This window comes from Meriones unguiculatus, chromosome 14 (genome assembly GCF_030254825.1).
Source record: "Meriones unguiculatus strain TT.TT164.6M chromosome 14, Bangor_MerUng_6.1, whole genome shotgun sequence".
In the NCBI taxonomy this organism is placed as follows: Eukaryota; Metazoa; Chordata; class Mammalia; order Rodentia; family Muridae; genus Meriones; species Meriones unguiculatus.
This window is the reverse complement of record NC_083361.1, coordinates 78,148,626-78,165,447: the sequence shown is the minus strand read 5'-3', so window position 1 is coordinate 78,165,447 and position 16,822 is coordinate 78,148,626. Positions and strand designations below refer to the sequence as shown.

General features: G+C 41.5%; 1 protein-coding gene across 29 annotated transcripts in view; it reads right to left on the bottom strand.

Moving 5' to 3' along the window:
* Window positions 1–5,165: 5,165 nt before the first annotated feature.
* The window catches only part of Dlg2 (discs large MAGUK scaffold protein 2), a 1,917,798-nt gene continuing 1,906,141 nt past the window's right edge, over window positions 5,166–16,822 (bottom strand). For all 29 annotated transcript variants that reach the window (XM_060367555.1, XM_060367549.1, XM_060367550.1 and 26 more), the window contains 3 exons: window positions 15,282–15,391; window positions 10,961–11,052; window positions 5,166–9,828 (listed from right to left, as the gene is read on the bottom strand). In XM_060367555.1, the coding sequence (XP_060223538.1) occupies window positions 9,722–9,828; window positions 10,961–11,052; window positions 15,282–15,391 (309 nt within the window). In that variant the 3' untranslated portion in view covers window positions 5,166–9,721. The remainder of the gene's footprint in view (window positions 9,829–10,960; window positions 11,053–15,281; window positions 15,392–16,822) is intronic.

Here is a 16,822-nt window from a genome sequence, read left to right as displayed (position 1 = left end):
TCCCTTCTTCATAACTCCTTGTGACAGTAGATGTGACTGTAGATGTGGTGGCAGTGTTAGTATTTATTTTAACATGATGCCACACACACAACAGATATTATATGAAAGAGATTTATTGGATGGAGGTTGAGAGAGAGAGAGGAAAAGAAAACAGAGAGACATGGTGGGGGGTCCTCAGGAAAGAAAGCGAGGCGGAGAGAGCACAAGAGGAGAGTAAGAGAGGAAGGTAACAGAGAGAGAGACAAAGTGGCGGCTGGTCCTTTTATAGCTTGTGCATGTGCAGCTGAGCCCCATCTGCCACACACCATGGTGGGCAACACATGATGACATCATAGGTTACTAGGCAACCCAGAAGCAGGCTGCCTATACGCTAATATTCCTCCCTTTTTCTATAATTAAAAAAAAAAAAAGAGGACGTTGGACTGCTTCTCATGTAAGGCAAGTTGAAGTATATAAATGTAGGTTCATTGGAAGCAGCTCTTGGTCACAATGCACTGTGATAAGAGAGAGGGAGGAAAAAAGTAAGAGCTCCAAAATGTCCAGATTATATGATAATGAGGAGGGGAAGCCCTTGCCTTGAAAAGTTCAGGGTAGAGGGTGGAGTTGCCAGCCATACCCAGGAGCAGATAGGGACTGAGAAACGCTGGGAAAACCTGGAGCTGTTAGTCCTGGACCTCAAGCACACCATTCCAGCCTTTTGTTGATAATAAGCGGATCACGGGCGAAGAAATCAATCACTTTTAGCTACTTCCTACTGACACTAGGGCTGTTATAGGGAAGTCAAAAGGCTGAAATGTTGGCCAAGGCCAAGAAGAGTAGGCTGTTTTGGTGCTGCCCAGGGTCTGTGAGAACATGCATGGCAGGGAGAGCAAGTGCAGGTCAGGCATGACAAGGTCTGCAAGGTTACACTGGAGCACTTGTGATAGCTGCTTTGGTGATGTCTTGGATGTAGGAATCCCGTGTGTATGGCAGGATACTGGAATATATATATATATGTATGTATATATATGTATATATACATGTATGTTAAGTAGGTTACAGAGGAAAAATTTTTTTAGGTATACATTACTTTCAGTTGTATGTTTGAAACTTTTTGGGAGAGTGAACAGAGATGGAAGAAGAGAGTTGAACATGGGAACGTCCATTTATCTGAGGGAAAACCTCTATTTACCTGACCGCTGATAACCTGAATTAGATCTCTGGAACTCACATGGTAGAATGAGAAAACCAACTACCACATTTTGTCCTCCAGCCTCTAAGCGTACACCATTTTATCCATGCCATGTGCAAACAAATGTACAAAAATAAAAATATGTTAAAAAATCAGTCAGTTGTGTAAATATGGGTTAATTTCTAGATTCTTCACTGTGTTCCATGTTTTTATGGGAACACTATGCTATTGTAATTACTATGACTTTGAGATATGTTTTGAAGTCAGGTACTGTGTTTCTCACTATTTGTTTTCTCTTCAGGATTCCTTTGGTTATTTGAGGTCTTTTGTAGTTACATGTGAATTTTAGATTTTGTTATTTTTCATTCTTTTTTTGGTGAAGAATATAATTGATATTGTGATAAGAACTGCAATGTGTCTGTAGATCACTTTGGAGAGTATGGTCATCATGGCATTAATTCTTTCTGTCCTTGAACATGGGTTAATGTTCCTTTTACATATGTGTCCTCATAATTTCTCTGGTCAGTACTTTATACTTTCAGTGTAAAGCTCTTTTACCTTTGGTAAAAATGTATTCCCAATTTTTCCCCAGCAATTGTTATTGTTGTTGATTTTCTGTCTGTATGAATATATTCCTTGTGTGGCCATTTTCTCAGAATTGAAACATTCCTTTAGATGGGATGAAGGAGGCTCATAAGATTCAGGAAGTAAATAAAATTTACAAGGCCCAGGAAACTCCTCAAAAATTTAAAGATTTGCCAGGTCCATCCCAAAGTTCAAAAATCAGTAAACAAGTACTGGGGAAAGGAGACGAGCCATGGGCGAGTGGTTTAGAGAGCGTCTGATGCTGTCATGAGATGTCGCGTGGGCTGGGGTGGGCGGCTTCAGAGTCATCCGTGCTCCGGTAAGCAATCCCTTACGCACTAGTGTAGAAACCCCAGGAAACACACTGCATCACTCAGCTAAATGTGGCGCAATTATCTCTGATCTGTCATCAGTGCCCTGCCTAGTTAAATAAAATTTGGTTCGTGTCTACCCAGGAAAAGTCATATAATACACTATTGACATGTTGGATTCTATCTTTCCCTTTAGATCTAATAATATTTACTTTAGTTATTTAATGGTCCCTTGGCGGGGGGAAACACATATTTTAAAATAAATATTACATCATCTTGTTGAATTGTTTTTAAATCAATGTATAATGACCTTCTTTGATTTCTTATATTTTTGATTTATATATGCTTTATTTGTTAGGAATATACCCGTTCCTGCTGATTTTGGGTTCCATTGCATCTTGCATTTTTTTTCTGACACTTTGCTTTAAGTCTTTCAATATATTTACTAGTGAAGTAAATTCTTATAGGTGTCATATATTTAGGTCTTTAAAAAATCCATTTAACCAGTTTATGTTTTTTTTAAAGTACTTTTTTATTTTTCTAGTTGTTAACAAGTATTATTATTATTTTTTTAAGATTTATTTATTATTTATACAGTATTCTGCCTGCATGTGTGCCTCAGGGCAGCAGAGGGCAGCAGATCTTACTATAGATGGTTGTGAGCCACCATGTGGTTGCTGGGAATTGAACTCAGGACCTTTGGAAGAGCAGACAGTGCTCTTAACTGCTGAGGCATCTCTCCAGCCCAGTCTATGTGTTTTGATTGATGAATTTGATCCATTTACATTCAAGGTCTCTGTTGGGAGGTATGAATTGCCTCTTGAGATTTAATTAATCATATGTATGTGTGTATATATATATTTGTAGTTCCTTTATGCCTCTCTTATTGCTTTGTTATTTGATTGCCATTGTTGTTGTGATAAAGCTTGATCTTCTTTTCTTTTTCTTGTACCTACTCTCCTACTGAGTTCTGTGCATTTGTGTGTTTGCTTTACTGGCAACAAAGTTAAAGGTTTTGAGGAAAAGGAGACTTCCCTAGGCTGAGCGTGTCACTTGGTGGTGCTGAGCCAAGGTACTTGCCACAGAAACCTAGCCACGTGAGTCCTATCCTCAGAACCCACATGAAGTAGGTGAGAACAAGCTCCTGCAAGCTGCCCTCTGACCGCTACACATGCCCTGAAGCGTCTCTAGGACAAGCTGGAGACCTGGGATCGGGGAGGGCCCTGGGAAGATTTGGTGGTGACCCTGGCTGAGACTCCAACAACAGGAGGATACTGACACTGAAGTAGCCATATCCTGTAGCCAGGCAGGACTTCCAGTAGAGGAAGGGGTACACCGACCCACCTGCAAAACCCTCAACCCCATATAAAGATGTGTAGGGATAAAAGATGAAACAGATTGAGGAAATGGTTGACCAATGACTGGCTCAACCTGAGACCCAGCCTCTGACACTGTTAATGATACTCTGCTATTGCAGACAGGAACCTAGTGTAACTGTCATCTGAGAGGCTTCATTCAGCAGATAATAGGAACAGATGCAGAGACCCACAGCCAAACATTAGGCAGAACTCAGGGAGTCTGCAGAAGAGTTAGGAAAAGGGTTGGGTGTACTGCAGGGGTCAAAAATACCACAAGGAGACCGACAGAGTCAACGAACCTGGGCTCATGGGGCTCATAGAGACTGAACCAACAACCAAAGAACATTCATGCACTGTTCCTAGGCCCCCAACACATATGAAACTAATGGGCTGCTTGGTCTTAAAGTGGGTATGCCAACAATTGAGTGAGGGCTTTCTCTGACATGGACTCTGTTTCCTTCCTCTGGACCCCGTTTCCCTAGCATGGCTGTCTTGTCTTGCCTCAGTGAAAGAGGAAGCACTTAGTCCTGATGCCACTTGATGTGCCAGGGTGGGGCAAGGCAGGGGAATATGGGGGAAGTAGGTGGGAGGGTGGTACTGGGAGGAGAGGATGAGTTGGGTTGTGATTGGGATGTAAAATGAACAAATAAATTAATGGAAAAAAAATGAGATAGAACACAAAAATCAGAGCCTTCTCCAACGCCCCCCCACACTTTTTTTTCTGAATTGGCTTACTATTGACATTAATCTGGCTTTTATGAAGAATAACATTAACATTAAAGCAGACAGGGCTATGTGAATATTAATAATAGAATTACTGCAATTGGGGATTTGTCCTGTGCTGGGCTTACAACCTCAGGGTGTTAAATGAGAGGCTCTGTTTACCCTACTCACAAAGCCCAGCATCATTCATCGTTCTTGTTGGCTCACAGTGATGGTCAGGATGATATGATCAACAGAGCTGGATTCCGGAATTGGTGCTCCAATCACATGATAATGTATTACATGTCATACTTGAGAGTCATTGCATTGAGGGAAACATTTTCAGCCCTTCCACCAGAGGAATTTGTTTTGCCCCTTTAGCTCTCACACCTGTGTTACCTAAATGCCAAGATGACAGAGTACATTTAAACCAAAGAATTTAGGATTGGCAGATCTAGAGTCCTTCACCTGACAGTTTTGATGTACTCAGATCTTTGGTGCTGGCATATTTTGTCGCCCTGGGGTGTATAATGACACTGTCTCTCTAAATTAGGCCTTTCTTTGTGCGGTAAGTATCAGATAAATTAAAAAAAAAATCTAGTCTTTGCATCATGTGATACTGGAAATTTTTTTCTTCGTATAGAGGTATGTCTTAGAAAGCCTAATTTTTAATACATTATTCATTCATGAAAAAAATTCTGATTAAAAGCAGGCAAGATGATAATCAAATATTTAAAAATATGCAAATGCAGCACTGTCAGTTTCTCTCAATGGTGCCAATATTTTTCAGTGCAAACACACTGACTGCAATTTTGCTCTGAAATCAGACATATTTGATAAAAATAGAAATGAGTAATCCTCTTATGAAATAACACAAATTATGCTTTGGGAGAATATAGTTTTGCTATAAAGTAGAAAATGTTTTAATATTTATATAAGAAAACCAGGACATGTTTATAAACACTCTATCAAGCATTTTTACAATGGGACCACCACGACAACTGGAAACGCAATAAATATTCACGGACACACGGAGTATGAAATATACATCTTGATTTTATAATCGTGTGTGCTTTATTTTTTACACAAATGGAATGGAAGTGTTGAATATTTACATTTAACAGGAGTGTAAGCTGTGCAGTGTCTCCGTAAACTCCAGCCAGGCAAGGAGTAATTCCCCCTCCCTCCCTCCCTCCCTCCCTCCCATCCTGCATTACAGCTCGATGGAGAAACACCCTGTCAGAGAGAAGCACAAAATTGTCATAGTAAAAGGATCTAATGGGTACAACCTGGTGCACTCAGAAGTTAAGATACACTTAGGAAACACAAATTTGAAAAGAAGAAAAGTTTGCCATCCCATTGGGAGTCAACCTTGCTGCTTGGTTGTCTGTCCTTGTGAGATGCGAGGGAGATACTATGCTCTTTTAGCTCATCTTTGTCTAAATTCTCTTCCTGTCTTAGCTTGTCTTCAGCTGCTACAAGGAACTGCACAGCTGTACGAGAAATGATTTCTGAAGCGCAGGTTTCAGTGAGGAAGAATATTTACAGACTGGAGTGTGTATGTGTTTCCAACCACATTGAATCATACTTGGTGTAATGTGTATACATGGTTTGCATACCATATATACCACACACTTAAATAATGCATGTCCACACAATTCTCTATGGAGTTTCCTGGAAAATCAGTTGTCACAGGAAGTACCCCACATGCTTCGAGGGAACGGATGTCTCCCCAGGAGTGACTCATTAATATAATAAATTTAGGAACTAACCTTAGTCCTTGGCTTAAATGCTTTTTGTAGGAATTTTAGGCAGGACCAAGGTAGGAAAAAAGATGTCATTTCACTGGCAAGTCCATTCAATCTCACCAGAGCAATCACCAGCTGAAAAGGAGAGGGGGCTTCACATGGAAATGGGAAAAAAAAAAAAAAAAAGGTAGAGGAGAAAACTCTCTCCAAACCAGGGCGGTGTCATGGCTTCAGTGAGGTTTGTGAGAACAGTTGTTGGGGCCAGAGTTTGCCTCTGTTGAAAGGAAGTGTCCTCAGCCTGGGTGGTGCTGGGAGTGAGTTCCTGGAGACAGGCCAGGCAGAGGCTTCCATGTGCTGGGGGGCCCACAGCTCTTGCATCAGCACTGCCAGGGCAGCGGTGCAGGCTGGCTCCAGGTCAGGGCCTCGTACTCAGCTTTGCTTTCTAGGCTGAGTAAGTAAAATGGTGACCCCAAGTATTTGTGTCTTTAGTCCATTGTGTGGACTTGCTGTCTGAATCAGCCATGAGCCCTTTATAGGACAGGAAAACAAAGGAATGGATGTGCTGATGATCAGAACTATGTGAGGAGATAAGAGGGAAGGCAGGTTTGGGAGAAAAATAAAAAGGAAAACAGGAGATGGAGGTAAAGGAGGGATGGACAGAAAGACAGAGGAGAGAGGGAGGCACAGTCAACAACCCAGGGAGGAGAGAAAGAGAGGATCAAAATGACAGGTGATGAGAGGATAGCAGTAGAAAAAAAAATGAAGGGAAAAAATGGGCGAGAGCCAGAGGTATACAGAGCATCCCCTGGCTCAGTCCTGAAGGGCTGGCAGTAGGATTTAAGACAGCTCACAGAGGCACCGAGTGCAGCTTCATCTAGATGGGTTTGCCAAGTGGATAGAGCCAACCCCTGAATTTGGGTCTGGGAGAAAAGGCTTTCAAAGAATAGGCCATCAATCTCATGGAAAAGAGCAATAAGCAAATGCCTCAGCAATAACTGGCTGACAGGTGGGATTTCGGTTTTGGTAAAGCTGAGACCCCCATGGTGCTACACATTGTACCAGAGCATGAAAAATAGCACCAGTGACACGATCTGGCACTTTTCTGAAAGGGCCCAGCATGTGAAGGTGACACTGTGCCCCCAGCGAGCCTTCAGATTGGAGAGAGCTCCGGACAAAGTTTGCAGTGTTAGCACCAGTCTGGCCCAAGGCTCCAGGTGCATTTGCACCAGATGTGATCTGGGTGACTTTCATGCCATTTCTAAATGTCGTCAGCAGATTTGCTGCAAAATACACCAGTTCTTCGGAGCCACAGAGACCTCAACATTGGGAAGTGCAAGACAACACAACAAAATGGATGAGTGAATTCTATAGGAAAAGGCCCTCTCACCAATGTGCTTGGTGATTCTTCAAGCAAATATATTTGTATATATATTTATATAAATCTACATAAAAAATCAGTGCAAATGCTGATTTGGAAGCATCTACACTGGGAAAATAAATAATCATATGACTACAAAACCAATGGTTTGTGGTTCAATTTGATTGTACTCAGCCACAGCAATACTATCAAATGGAAAGCACATCACACAACTGGAGGAGACATCTACTCATTAATGACAGTCCTCTAAGGTAAATGGGTGCATGCTCAGTGGAGAAACCAAAGAAGTTCGCATGGCGGCCTATAAAGAGAGCTGGGATCAGGAATGGCATTCTAGTGGCAGAAAACTTCTGAGAGCAATATTGATGGAAGTTGGCCTCGACCTGAAACTGGTGAGTTGCAGACATGGACACATCTTTGAACATTTTGAGCCCTCTAAGGCTATCTCTAGAAAAATTAAATTTTCATATGAGGGAAAAAAAATGTGCATGGCTGCCTGTTTCTCCTTCCACAGGCAAAGGCAGCCTCAAGACTATAGGTAGATACATAATTCTGCATTTTAATGTTTGTTTTGGTGCCTGCAGCTGGGCAGACAATGGTTTTTAGTGAAAGGTGAACAACCCTTGGTTTTGGAAAGAGACTCTCAGTTTCAAGTTCTGAAGTTCCAGCTTAGAAGAAGCCCCATCACTCTGATGGCTCTGTCATGTGTTCTTGTACTCCAGCCTGCATGCTGGTTGGCTGCACAGTGTGGCAGAATCCCTGCCAGGTCTTGATGTACCCCAGAAATAAGGCGATGGGGCTTAATCTGGGCAGGCATAGAACCCAGACGTGAGTGGTTATTAATAACACTAAAAAGTCTCTCTCTGAACACTGGGCAGACCCATTGCTGACGCCACCATCAGCGCTAACGTGGGAAGCTAACTTTATGTTTCAGCTTATAGGCTTTGGGAGGTTTCTTTTTTAAAATCATCATTAGTATAATTGTTAGAAAAATAAACTTGGTCCAGGTGCAGCCCTAAGAAAGGCAATTCAACTGATTGAGCTCAAAGTCAGAAATTGTCCTCTCCTTGTGGTTCTCTTTGCCCTATGTACTGAAACAAAAATTGTGCATCCCTCACCACTCCCAACCAGATAACTTCTCTTTTTTCTCTTCCTCATAGAAATAGTGCAACTTAGGACAGATCTCCCCCTGTAATGCCAACTCGGGGTTTTACAAAACACTCATTGCTCTGTGAAAAAAAAAAAAGAAAAGATAATCTTAATGACTTATGGTTTGCTGGAATACTGAATGGTTCTTGAACTGTTATGCCAGTAACTAGGGTCAAAGTTATTTGACTATCTGTGTGGTTGACTCAGGCTGTTTGACGAGAGGAAAGCAATTGTTCCCTTTTGATTATTTGCGTGAGTTTGTCTCTGAAAAGCCATTGGCTTAAGAAAAAGAATTGTAACAAAAATCTCTTCCAAAAATATCTATGAGGGAAAGTTATGAAGGAGTGTGTTCCGTAAGAGTGTATCGCTAGTGTGCTAGTGTGCATGGGTGATGGGGGATGGGTGTGAGGGGGAAGTCTTCATCAGACCTGCAGGGAACTCAGATACTCTGAATGGATAATTGGCAACAAAAGGGAGAGCGCAGCCTCAAATTCTTGATTTGATCTTCTGCTGAGAGTGCGTACATTTAGTCTTTCAATGTTTTTTTTTTTAGTCTTTACAAAATATTTCACAAAACTTTTTAACCTATAGAAATTCATTTCTATACATTTAATATATTTTATTGTATAAATTATTCTCATCTTTAGTGCCTTCTTTCAGCTTATAAATGGCAAAATAGACAATGACAATCATAAAGCTAGGCCAGATGGAATCCCCTCCTCAGTAAGGTTAATCCTCCACACACTTGTCAATTTTATGACACGCTTGTCTTTGCACATGCCAGCCAAGGAAACTAAGCAATCATCCTCCCCTGACAATATGTCGTCTCCAAAGGGACCCCTTCCTGTTTTCCTTATTTCCTTTGCTTGTTAAGAAATCAAAGGATGTGCATAGTTATAAAATTCAATGTACCAATTACAGAGGTGGGGAAGGGGAAGGTTGGCGAGGTTCGAGTGCTGGCCACTTTTCTTAAAGCAAAAAACACAGAGAGCTCAGCAGCTAAATCAGCTCTGGACATCTGCTGGGGTGAGAAGGCTGCCCATCTCTAGGGCAGAGAGCCCATCAGAGGTTCATCCCTACACCTGGTCCTTTGAGCAAACCAAAGCCTTCCTGCATCCTGCAATGTCTTCTCTGTCCCACCCTTTGGCCCCTCTGTTTCCTTCATGGCTTCACACAGTTTGTGTTGTACATTCATAAGGATTCACATTGACTGCAAAAACATAAATGCAACAAAAACATAAAAGCCTCCAAGTATTATATTATATATATTTTGTTCTTCTAAATGCTCTTCTGTCGTTGTCAGAGGTGCAGTAGCTAATTTATAACTTTTCCTTTGAGGGAATCCAGATGAAAGGTCCAGACTGCTCTTCAATAACAAGCTTGCATTGATTGTAAATATCTTCTAAGGTGTCTCCTTGGACAATAGCTGTGGCAAAAACAAAAATACCCAGAGTTAGGAGGCATTCCGTTGGGGGTGAGAACAGTGATCTCTCACCCAACAGAAGCTCGAATCAGCGACAGACAACTCATCATGAGGCTTGATGTTCATCATGAGAACTTGGGTTCTCTGGAAGTGCAGCAATCTTTCTTAATTGCTGAGCCATCTCTCCAGCCCTTTGATTTTTTTTTTCCCCACTTGGATGCTATCCTAGAATGAAGTAACACTCATACTGCTGAGAGAAACTTAATATTAACTTTGGTAAAAATAATTACACACTGCTCTGCTGTTGGCACTTTCAGTATTCAGAACAACTGCAACAAACACCATCTCACTTCATGCCAGTAATTCACGAGGGGTGTTGTTGTAATTAATGCTATTTTGGAGGATGCTGGGGTCAAATTCTGAGTCTTATACAAGCCTGGCAAAAAGTCTACTCCTGGAGCTATACCTCAGACTCAGGATCTTGTTTATAAACCATTGAGAATCAGCTGTAAGATAAATTCGACCAAAGCTGGTTTCTCTCCGATTTAATCAGTGTTTCCTAAGAGCAGGGAAGAAGTAGGAACTCAGGACATCCACAAGAAATTCATATTCCATCCCTAAAATATCTTGTTGCCAAAGACATTTTTAAAAAGTCAAAAGCTGTTATTGGACTTACAACAGCATTAACAGAAACATCTCCAAGTTTGTTTCTTGTGCTGCTGACTGAGGAGATAGGCCTACAAGTCTTCAAAGCAGGGACTGCAGGACAGTAACTGTTGTAGACACTGCCCATTTTGAGCCTAAAAACATCCATTTTCATGTTTTCTGAATCAATCAGGGAGATAGTTTAATGAGGTAGTATGTTTAAGATCTCTTTGATAGCAGAAGACAGCTCAGAGGCATCTGCCACTCCTGGTTTAGGGCCAGTGGAGAACTGGAAGCGAGCTAGCTCAGAGAGGAGAGAATCTGGAGCCCTAAACCAAAGTGGGCAAGGCAGACAGTGTAGAAAACATAACTAGGCAATCTCTACTGGAAGGCTCTGGGGCCTGGCTTTACCAGGCATGGAGCAGATTCTAGCACAACACCAGGCAATTTATCTTCTTTTCCTGTAGTGCCTGGGGCCAAGGAAACTTACCTGTAAAATATTCTCCAAATTCTTGTTCTAGCTTAATTGCCCGGTCATAGGTTTTCTTCGCTTGCTCCTCTGTTAGCCGTTTATTCATCTCCCTGGGAAACGAGCGTTTGATATTAGAGCATAAAGAGTATACTGAATCTTCCAAATTTTAAAATGCATAGCAAAAAAGAGCCCTGCTTCACTTTGGATTCACTGGTGCAGCCATTTCTGTTGTTGACAGCTCCTTTCCAGCGTGTTCACTCCCTTGGAGGACAGGCATCATGTGCAGCAATGAGCTGAAGGAGAACCCATCTCCTTGTGACCTGTGGCCTCTGTTTGGTCCCCTGCAGTCCCTAGAGTGGGACTAAACTTCCTTTCCAGCAGGCCCTACCGTATTTAAATGAAGTGCTGTGTGTCCCTTGAGGTTCCACTTCAACAGAACAGGCTGTTCTTCAACCACTTTTCTGTTGTATTCCTAAACCCAAACTTCCTATGTTTGACTTTGAGTAGATTTCCACATCTCTAACATATATGTAGGACACAGAATTGAACACAGTCTTCTAGAAGTGGTCAGAGGAAAGAGGAAAGAGGAAATTATATCTGGGTTTGTTAGGCAGCACTATATCGAACAGAACTAGTCTTGTTTGTTCTCAGGTCCTCACTTTACAAAAGGTTTAGTTTCTTGCCTTCATCCCTTCTAAGGTCTGCAGTTCATGCTCCATGCAAGCCTGGTAAGCAGAAACAAACAGAGCTTCTGGAGTATTATGAGAAGTAGGGCAGATCCCTGAGGTATGCTGTAGCTCTAACTACTCAATCTCATAAACATTGAGGCATGTCCATAGTGGCGAGGACTCTAGACTTCCTGTTCTTGTGACCAAATGACAGCAGAAGTGTCTGCTGAAGGACTGAGCTACAGTGGACACAGAATGATAGAAAAGTGCTGGGACCATAGTATTTTCAACTGTGACTATAATCAAGCAGTTTAGTCAAATGGTGTAACCTAGTGGGTGTAGGGTGCAGTTGGGTAGAAGAAATAGCCTTTATTAGCACCACATGGTAAATGTGGTTGTGAGCAACTAGTTGACTAAGTGGCTAATTGGGATTTGGTGTGATCTCAAGTGATGACTTGAAGTGATGACTATTCGTGGAGCCTGATCTGATCATTACATTTATGAACTGAACTATGATACCATATCCTTCAACACAAAGAGTTACTCTTTGTAAATTAAAATGTATTGAAAAGGCAAAACAACAACAACAAAGAAACTCTGATGGCTGCTTGATTTTTGTTCAGATAGGAAATGGGCTACAAAGGAATTTTGCCTATGACAGTCTTCGTCTGGTTTATAACTATGTAGAAGAATGTTATTTGATTATATGGTACCTTAAATGCTACCTAGTCTCAAGGGCGAAGAAGCTGGGAGGAAAATACATATTTTTCTAATTCTTGCTAAAAGGAATTTATTGATTCCTACTCTGAGTTAGTGTTATCCTTCCAGAGCCTCTAGCCATTGAAAGTAGAATTTCAACCAAGTGAGCAGACATTTTGATTGGCTGGTTAGGTGCCTTTCTGAAAGCATCAGGGCCTTATATGACCCTTAGGGGCCAGAGATCCAGGTTTGGAACACCTGGTCTTAGTCAATCTCTTTCCTGGTGCAAGTTGTGGGGGCTTGAAGTAGCGAGGGGACTTCGCTACTTCAAGGGTGTGGGTTGTCTATGAAATAAAGGGGTTCTGGAGTAAGAACTTGAACCCCTCCTCCTAATCACACTCTATCCGGGGTCATATGATACCAAAGTGTGCTATCTTTTGAAACATGGTTATGTGAAGAAAGAAGTTGGGCATGGGTTTGGATGCCGCTGAAAGCTGAAGTACAAAGTAGGTATTTACTGAACCTTTGTTGCTTAAATAGTCTCACTGTACCCCTCAGCATTCATGCCTAAGCTTTGGATTCTTAGAGGGAGAGGCCTGTGGCTTGTTCATTAGCGCATGGCATGAGCTTGATTCAACAATTGTCGAGTGTGTGAGTGAACAAGTGTTGAGTGAGGTAAATAAACATAATCATAGCACACATACAAGTACAGGTAAGCACAGTGCATCATGGGTGCAAAGCTATAACCGACCATTGGTGGTGGTAGGGAACATGGACACAGGAAAGCTTCTCGTTGCTCTGGGGTAGGCAGAGAAGTCAGGAGGCGGCACATTATGAAAACATCTCTTTCATATATGCCCTTGAATTTACATTCCTCTCAAGAGGCAGCTGTGCGCTTGCTGATCGGCTTTGTGCACGAGGCATGGAAGAAGTAATGTGTGTGATGGTGTGTCACTGTCTCGCTCTGACAGCTGCCGTGCTTTTGTTCCGGCTGACCAAGCTTTGCCCCTTCTTGGGGAATGGGCAACTCATGACAGCGTTGCTCCCGAAGTAAAAAGCCTCAGGAAAGAGTGAAGCATAAACAGCGGCCCTTAGTAATGAGATCACACAAGGCTGAGTGTCATGGCCACGGATATGGCTGCAGCAAATTATGACAAAGACACTGCCCTCATTGTGGCATCCAGTCTTTGGCATGCTTAATTTTCCTTGGTGATAAGTGCCTGTGACAGGGCCCTAAGGCAGAGCTAAATAAATCATCTGGTAGTTATGGAAGGAAGTAGATCTTCCACTGAGCACCAGATGGGCTGTCTCCCACCGTCACAGTGGACTAAATGTGCCACTGCTCTTGGTCCCTCAGGCTTTACTTCCCTAGAAAGTCATCTACCCCATTGTGTTATGTGGACTAATTTCTATTTCTAAAATGAGCTTTTATGTTGCTGTTCCCAAGAGGCGGGCACTACTTTTCTCTCTTGATGTTAACATTGCATAGCTTTGTGCTGCAGTCTACAGATTATAAATCACTTTTACATAATGACATTTGTGGTTACTTAACTATGAAATACCCTACGCAGAAGAAATTTCACATGTGCCATTGGAGTAATAACAAGAACACGTATTATCATCAGCACACATTTGTCTATGTGGCAACTGGTTAATATTCTTCACATTTGCTTCCTAATTTTATTTCCCTGTCTTGGCAAAAACCCTTGTCTACTTTTACTTCTGGGGATATACTCTGCTTTAAGGATACAATTCTGGCAATTTCCCCAGAGATCAACTATGTGTTTTAAGTTAATTCTTTCAACTGCCATTTCAACTCTTATGGTTCAGTTTGCAGCTTTTCTCAGAGGAGACCAGACAGGTAGCTGACAGCCTCAGAAAACAATGGCCTTCATCTCTGGGAATACCTTCTATTTTCACAGTCTTTCCAAAAGCATTGTTTTCCAGTGTGTTCTGTATGGTTCAGTCCACAGCCTGCCTACACTCAAGTCTTTGAGCTAGGATGCATTGATGTTATCTCTGGCATTCTATAGGAAGCTGCTTGTGTTTTATGATGAGATTAAATTAATGCTCTAAAAGTAACCTCATATCTTTCGCAATAATAATACTATTTATTGAGTGTGCAGTCATAGGACACTGACTATATGAGCCTCTGTGACCTTGTTCAGTCTTCTCTCTACAAGGTACAGGTCACCATCTAGTTTACAGGTGGGGATCTAATCTTAGGGCGTTCTAGCCATTTGTGCTGAGGTTATACGAAGGGTCACTGGTAAAGGAAAGAGCTGGTCTAGCCTGCCCACTTTTCATGTGTCTGCTTGTGGCCTGTATGGTTTGCTACTGTTACTACAGCGGTGTCACTGTTATATGGGAACTATCTAGATGGGCGTTCTGTCAGATCATGGATGTCTGTCTAACATGCTTACTGTTTTTTGAAGAGAGGTATTTTACAAGTGCTTATGTATTTTGCACAGATGTAGAGATGAATAAATTAAGAAAATAGTCATGTCACTAGGGAAGACTCTGTCTATATGTCTTAACAGAGAGTCAGAATTCTATTAAGGGCAATGGAGAATGTCAATGAGAAAATTCAGGTGTTATTTGTTCCCTTTATTAAAAAAAATCAAAACAAAATCACACATTTAATTATTTACCAGTGAAACTGTTCTCAAAGTTAGATACAATATAGAGAGGACAGTCTCCTGTCATTTGCAAAAACAAAACCCAAACACTAAAATAACTGCTGTCTCCACCCAAAAACCTTTTAGACCAAATGAAGCTACCAACAAATAGGAATTGTAAAGCTTAAATAATTTGTAAGACAGCAAAGTGTTATACCCACATCCACGCATCCATGCACACACACACATATGCAAAAAGGGAATTGCTAAATGATCAACACTGGCCTTCCTTTATGACAAACCACGTGGCTGGGGATTAGGAGCAGGGAGCTTGAGGACTTGTGTTCCACTTACATCAGAGGTTCCAGAGACTTGGGCTTTATGAAGATGGCAATGGGATAGAGCTGGGCGACTTGTAACCGCTTAATAGCATTTCCCGATACATCAAGTATACAGTGTTTGCCCTGGTAGAAAGATGAGGAAAATACTAGGTTAAAAATATCAAGAAAAATGGCCACTGTCCAATGAAATAAAATAAAGCGTGTTTTAGAGGAAGGCATGAAACTGGGTTAATAAAGACTGAACAGACATCTCACTTCAAAGAGTAATTTGAAGTCTGTGAGGGAGGTATTACTGAAAGCATTTTACAGGGTATAAGACAATATTGACCAATGACCCAAAATTCACTAGTAGTAAGACTGAAGCTCAGCTTTTGAGCATGGGCAGAATTGGTGGTTAGAGTATATATTTTTCACCATTTTAACCAGTGCTAAAGCTAGCAGAATGGGGATCACAGAAGCGTTGAACAATTCTATACATTTGCTCAGCTCTTTTTTTTTTTTTTTAATTTGCTCAGCTCTTATGTGTACTCTGTCATGATAGATACATGATTGAAGGCAGTTTTATATGGCATATATATATATATGGTTATAAGCTGATTCTTGAAGAGAGTATGTAAACTTGTTTGTTAACAGATAAAAAGCCTTCTTCTTTATAAAACACCTCATTTAATTTGGTTTCCGGAGCCGAGGATGCTGAGTGCCGGGAGCTACTTCATAAAATATTTCTGGGAAAGCAGAATGATTTGCCACATCACATTCTCCCTCCTGGGGAGAAATGGCCTTATTACTTGGAGCCTAAGAGAACTCTACACAAGAAAAGGGTATTTTATGTAGATAGAAGCAATCGTAAGTCAGCAATACAGGGGGGAAAAAGCATGTTGTCTGTATAAAATGAAGAGCCCAGAGAACGCGCAACTGCTTATGAGGAGTGCACCAAGATGCTGCATGCCTTATCACTTAAATAATAAATCCCAGCTTTGCTGTCTGTGAAGTTCATTAGTTATATGAAAGGAGTAAGTGATGCTTCGTTATGTACTAGCCGGTATCCTTTTCAGTTAGCATAGGCCGTGTTTATATGTTCAAGGGGGAAAATACACACAGCTTTCTAGGTTACTGACTAGAACCAGTCCATGTAGCTCGAAAGGCTGCCTGCTGGGAAAAGGAAACTAGAGCTGTTGTAGTATGTTCTCAGACAGTCAACTTCCTAAGGTTGATCTGTTCAGAAAGATAGCAGTTCTATTAACAGGGTTCAGCACGGTATTTTCACACATGCTCACTGAGTGCACCGATCAGGTCAAGCATACTCTTTCTAAGCAAACAGCTTTCTTGGTCCGTAGTAATCGCTGTTCTTTCAGGTCAATGCTGTTTAACATATGAGAAAGAATGAATAGGTAGTACTTGTGTTAGTGTGACTGGCTTTTCTAACCCTTGTTCCCTTTATTTTTCTGCAGATGATAGGGATCTAGCATCTATCTAGCGACTTACCTACCTACATACCTACCTTCCATTTGCTATAGACACCGAGGGTGATTCTATATCTTAGTTTTTACTAAT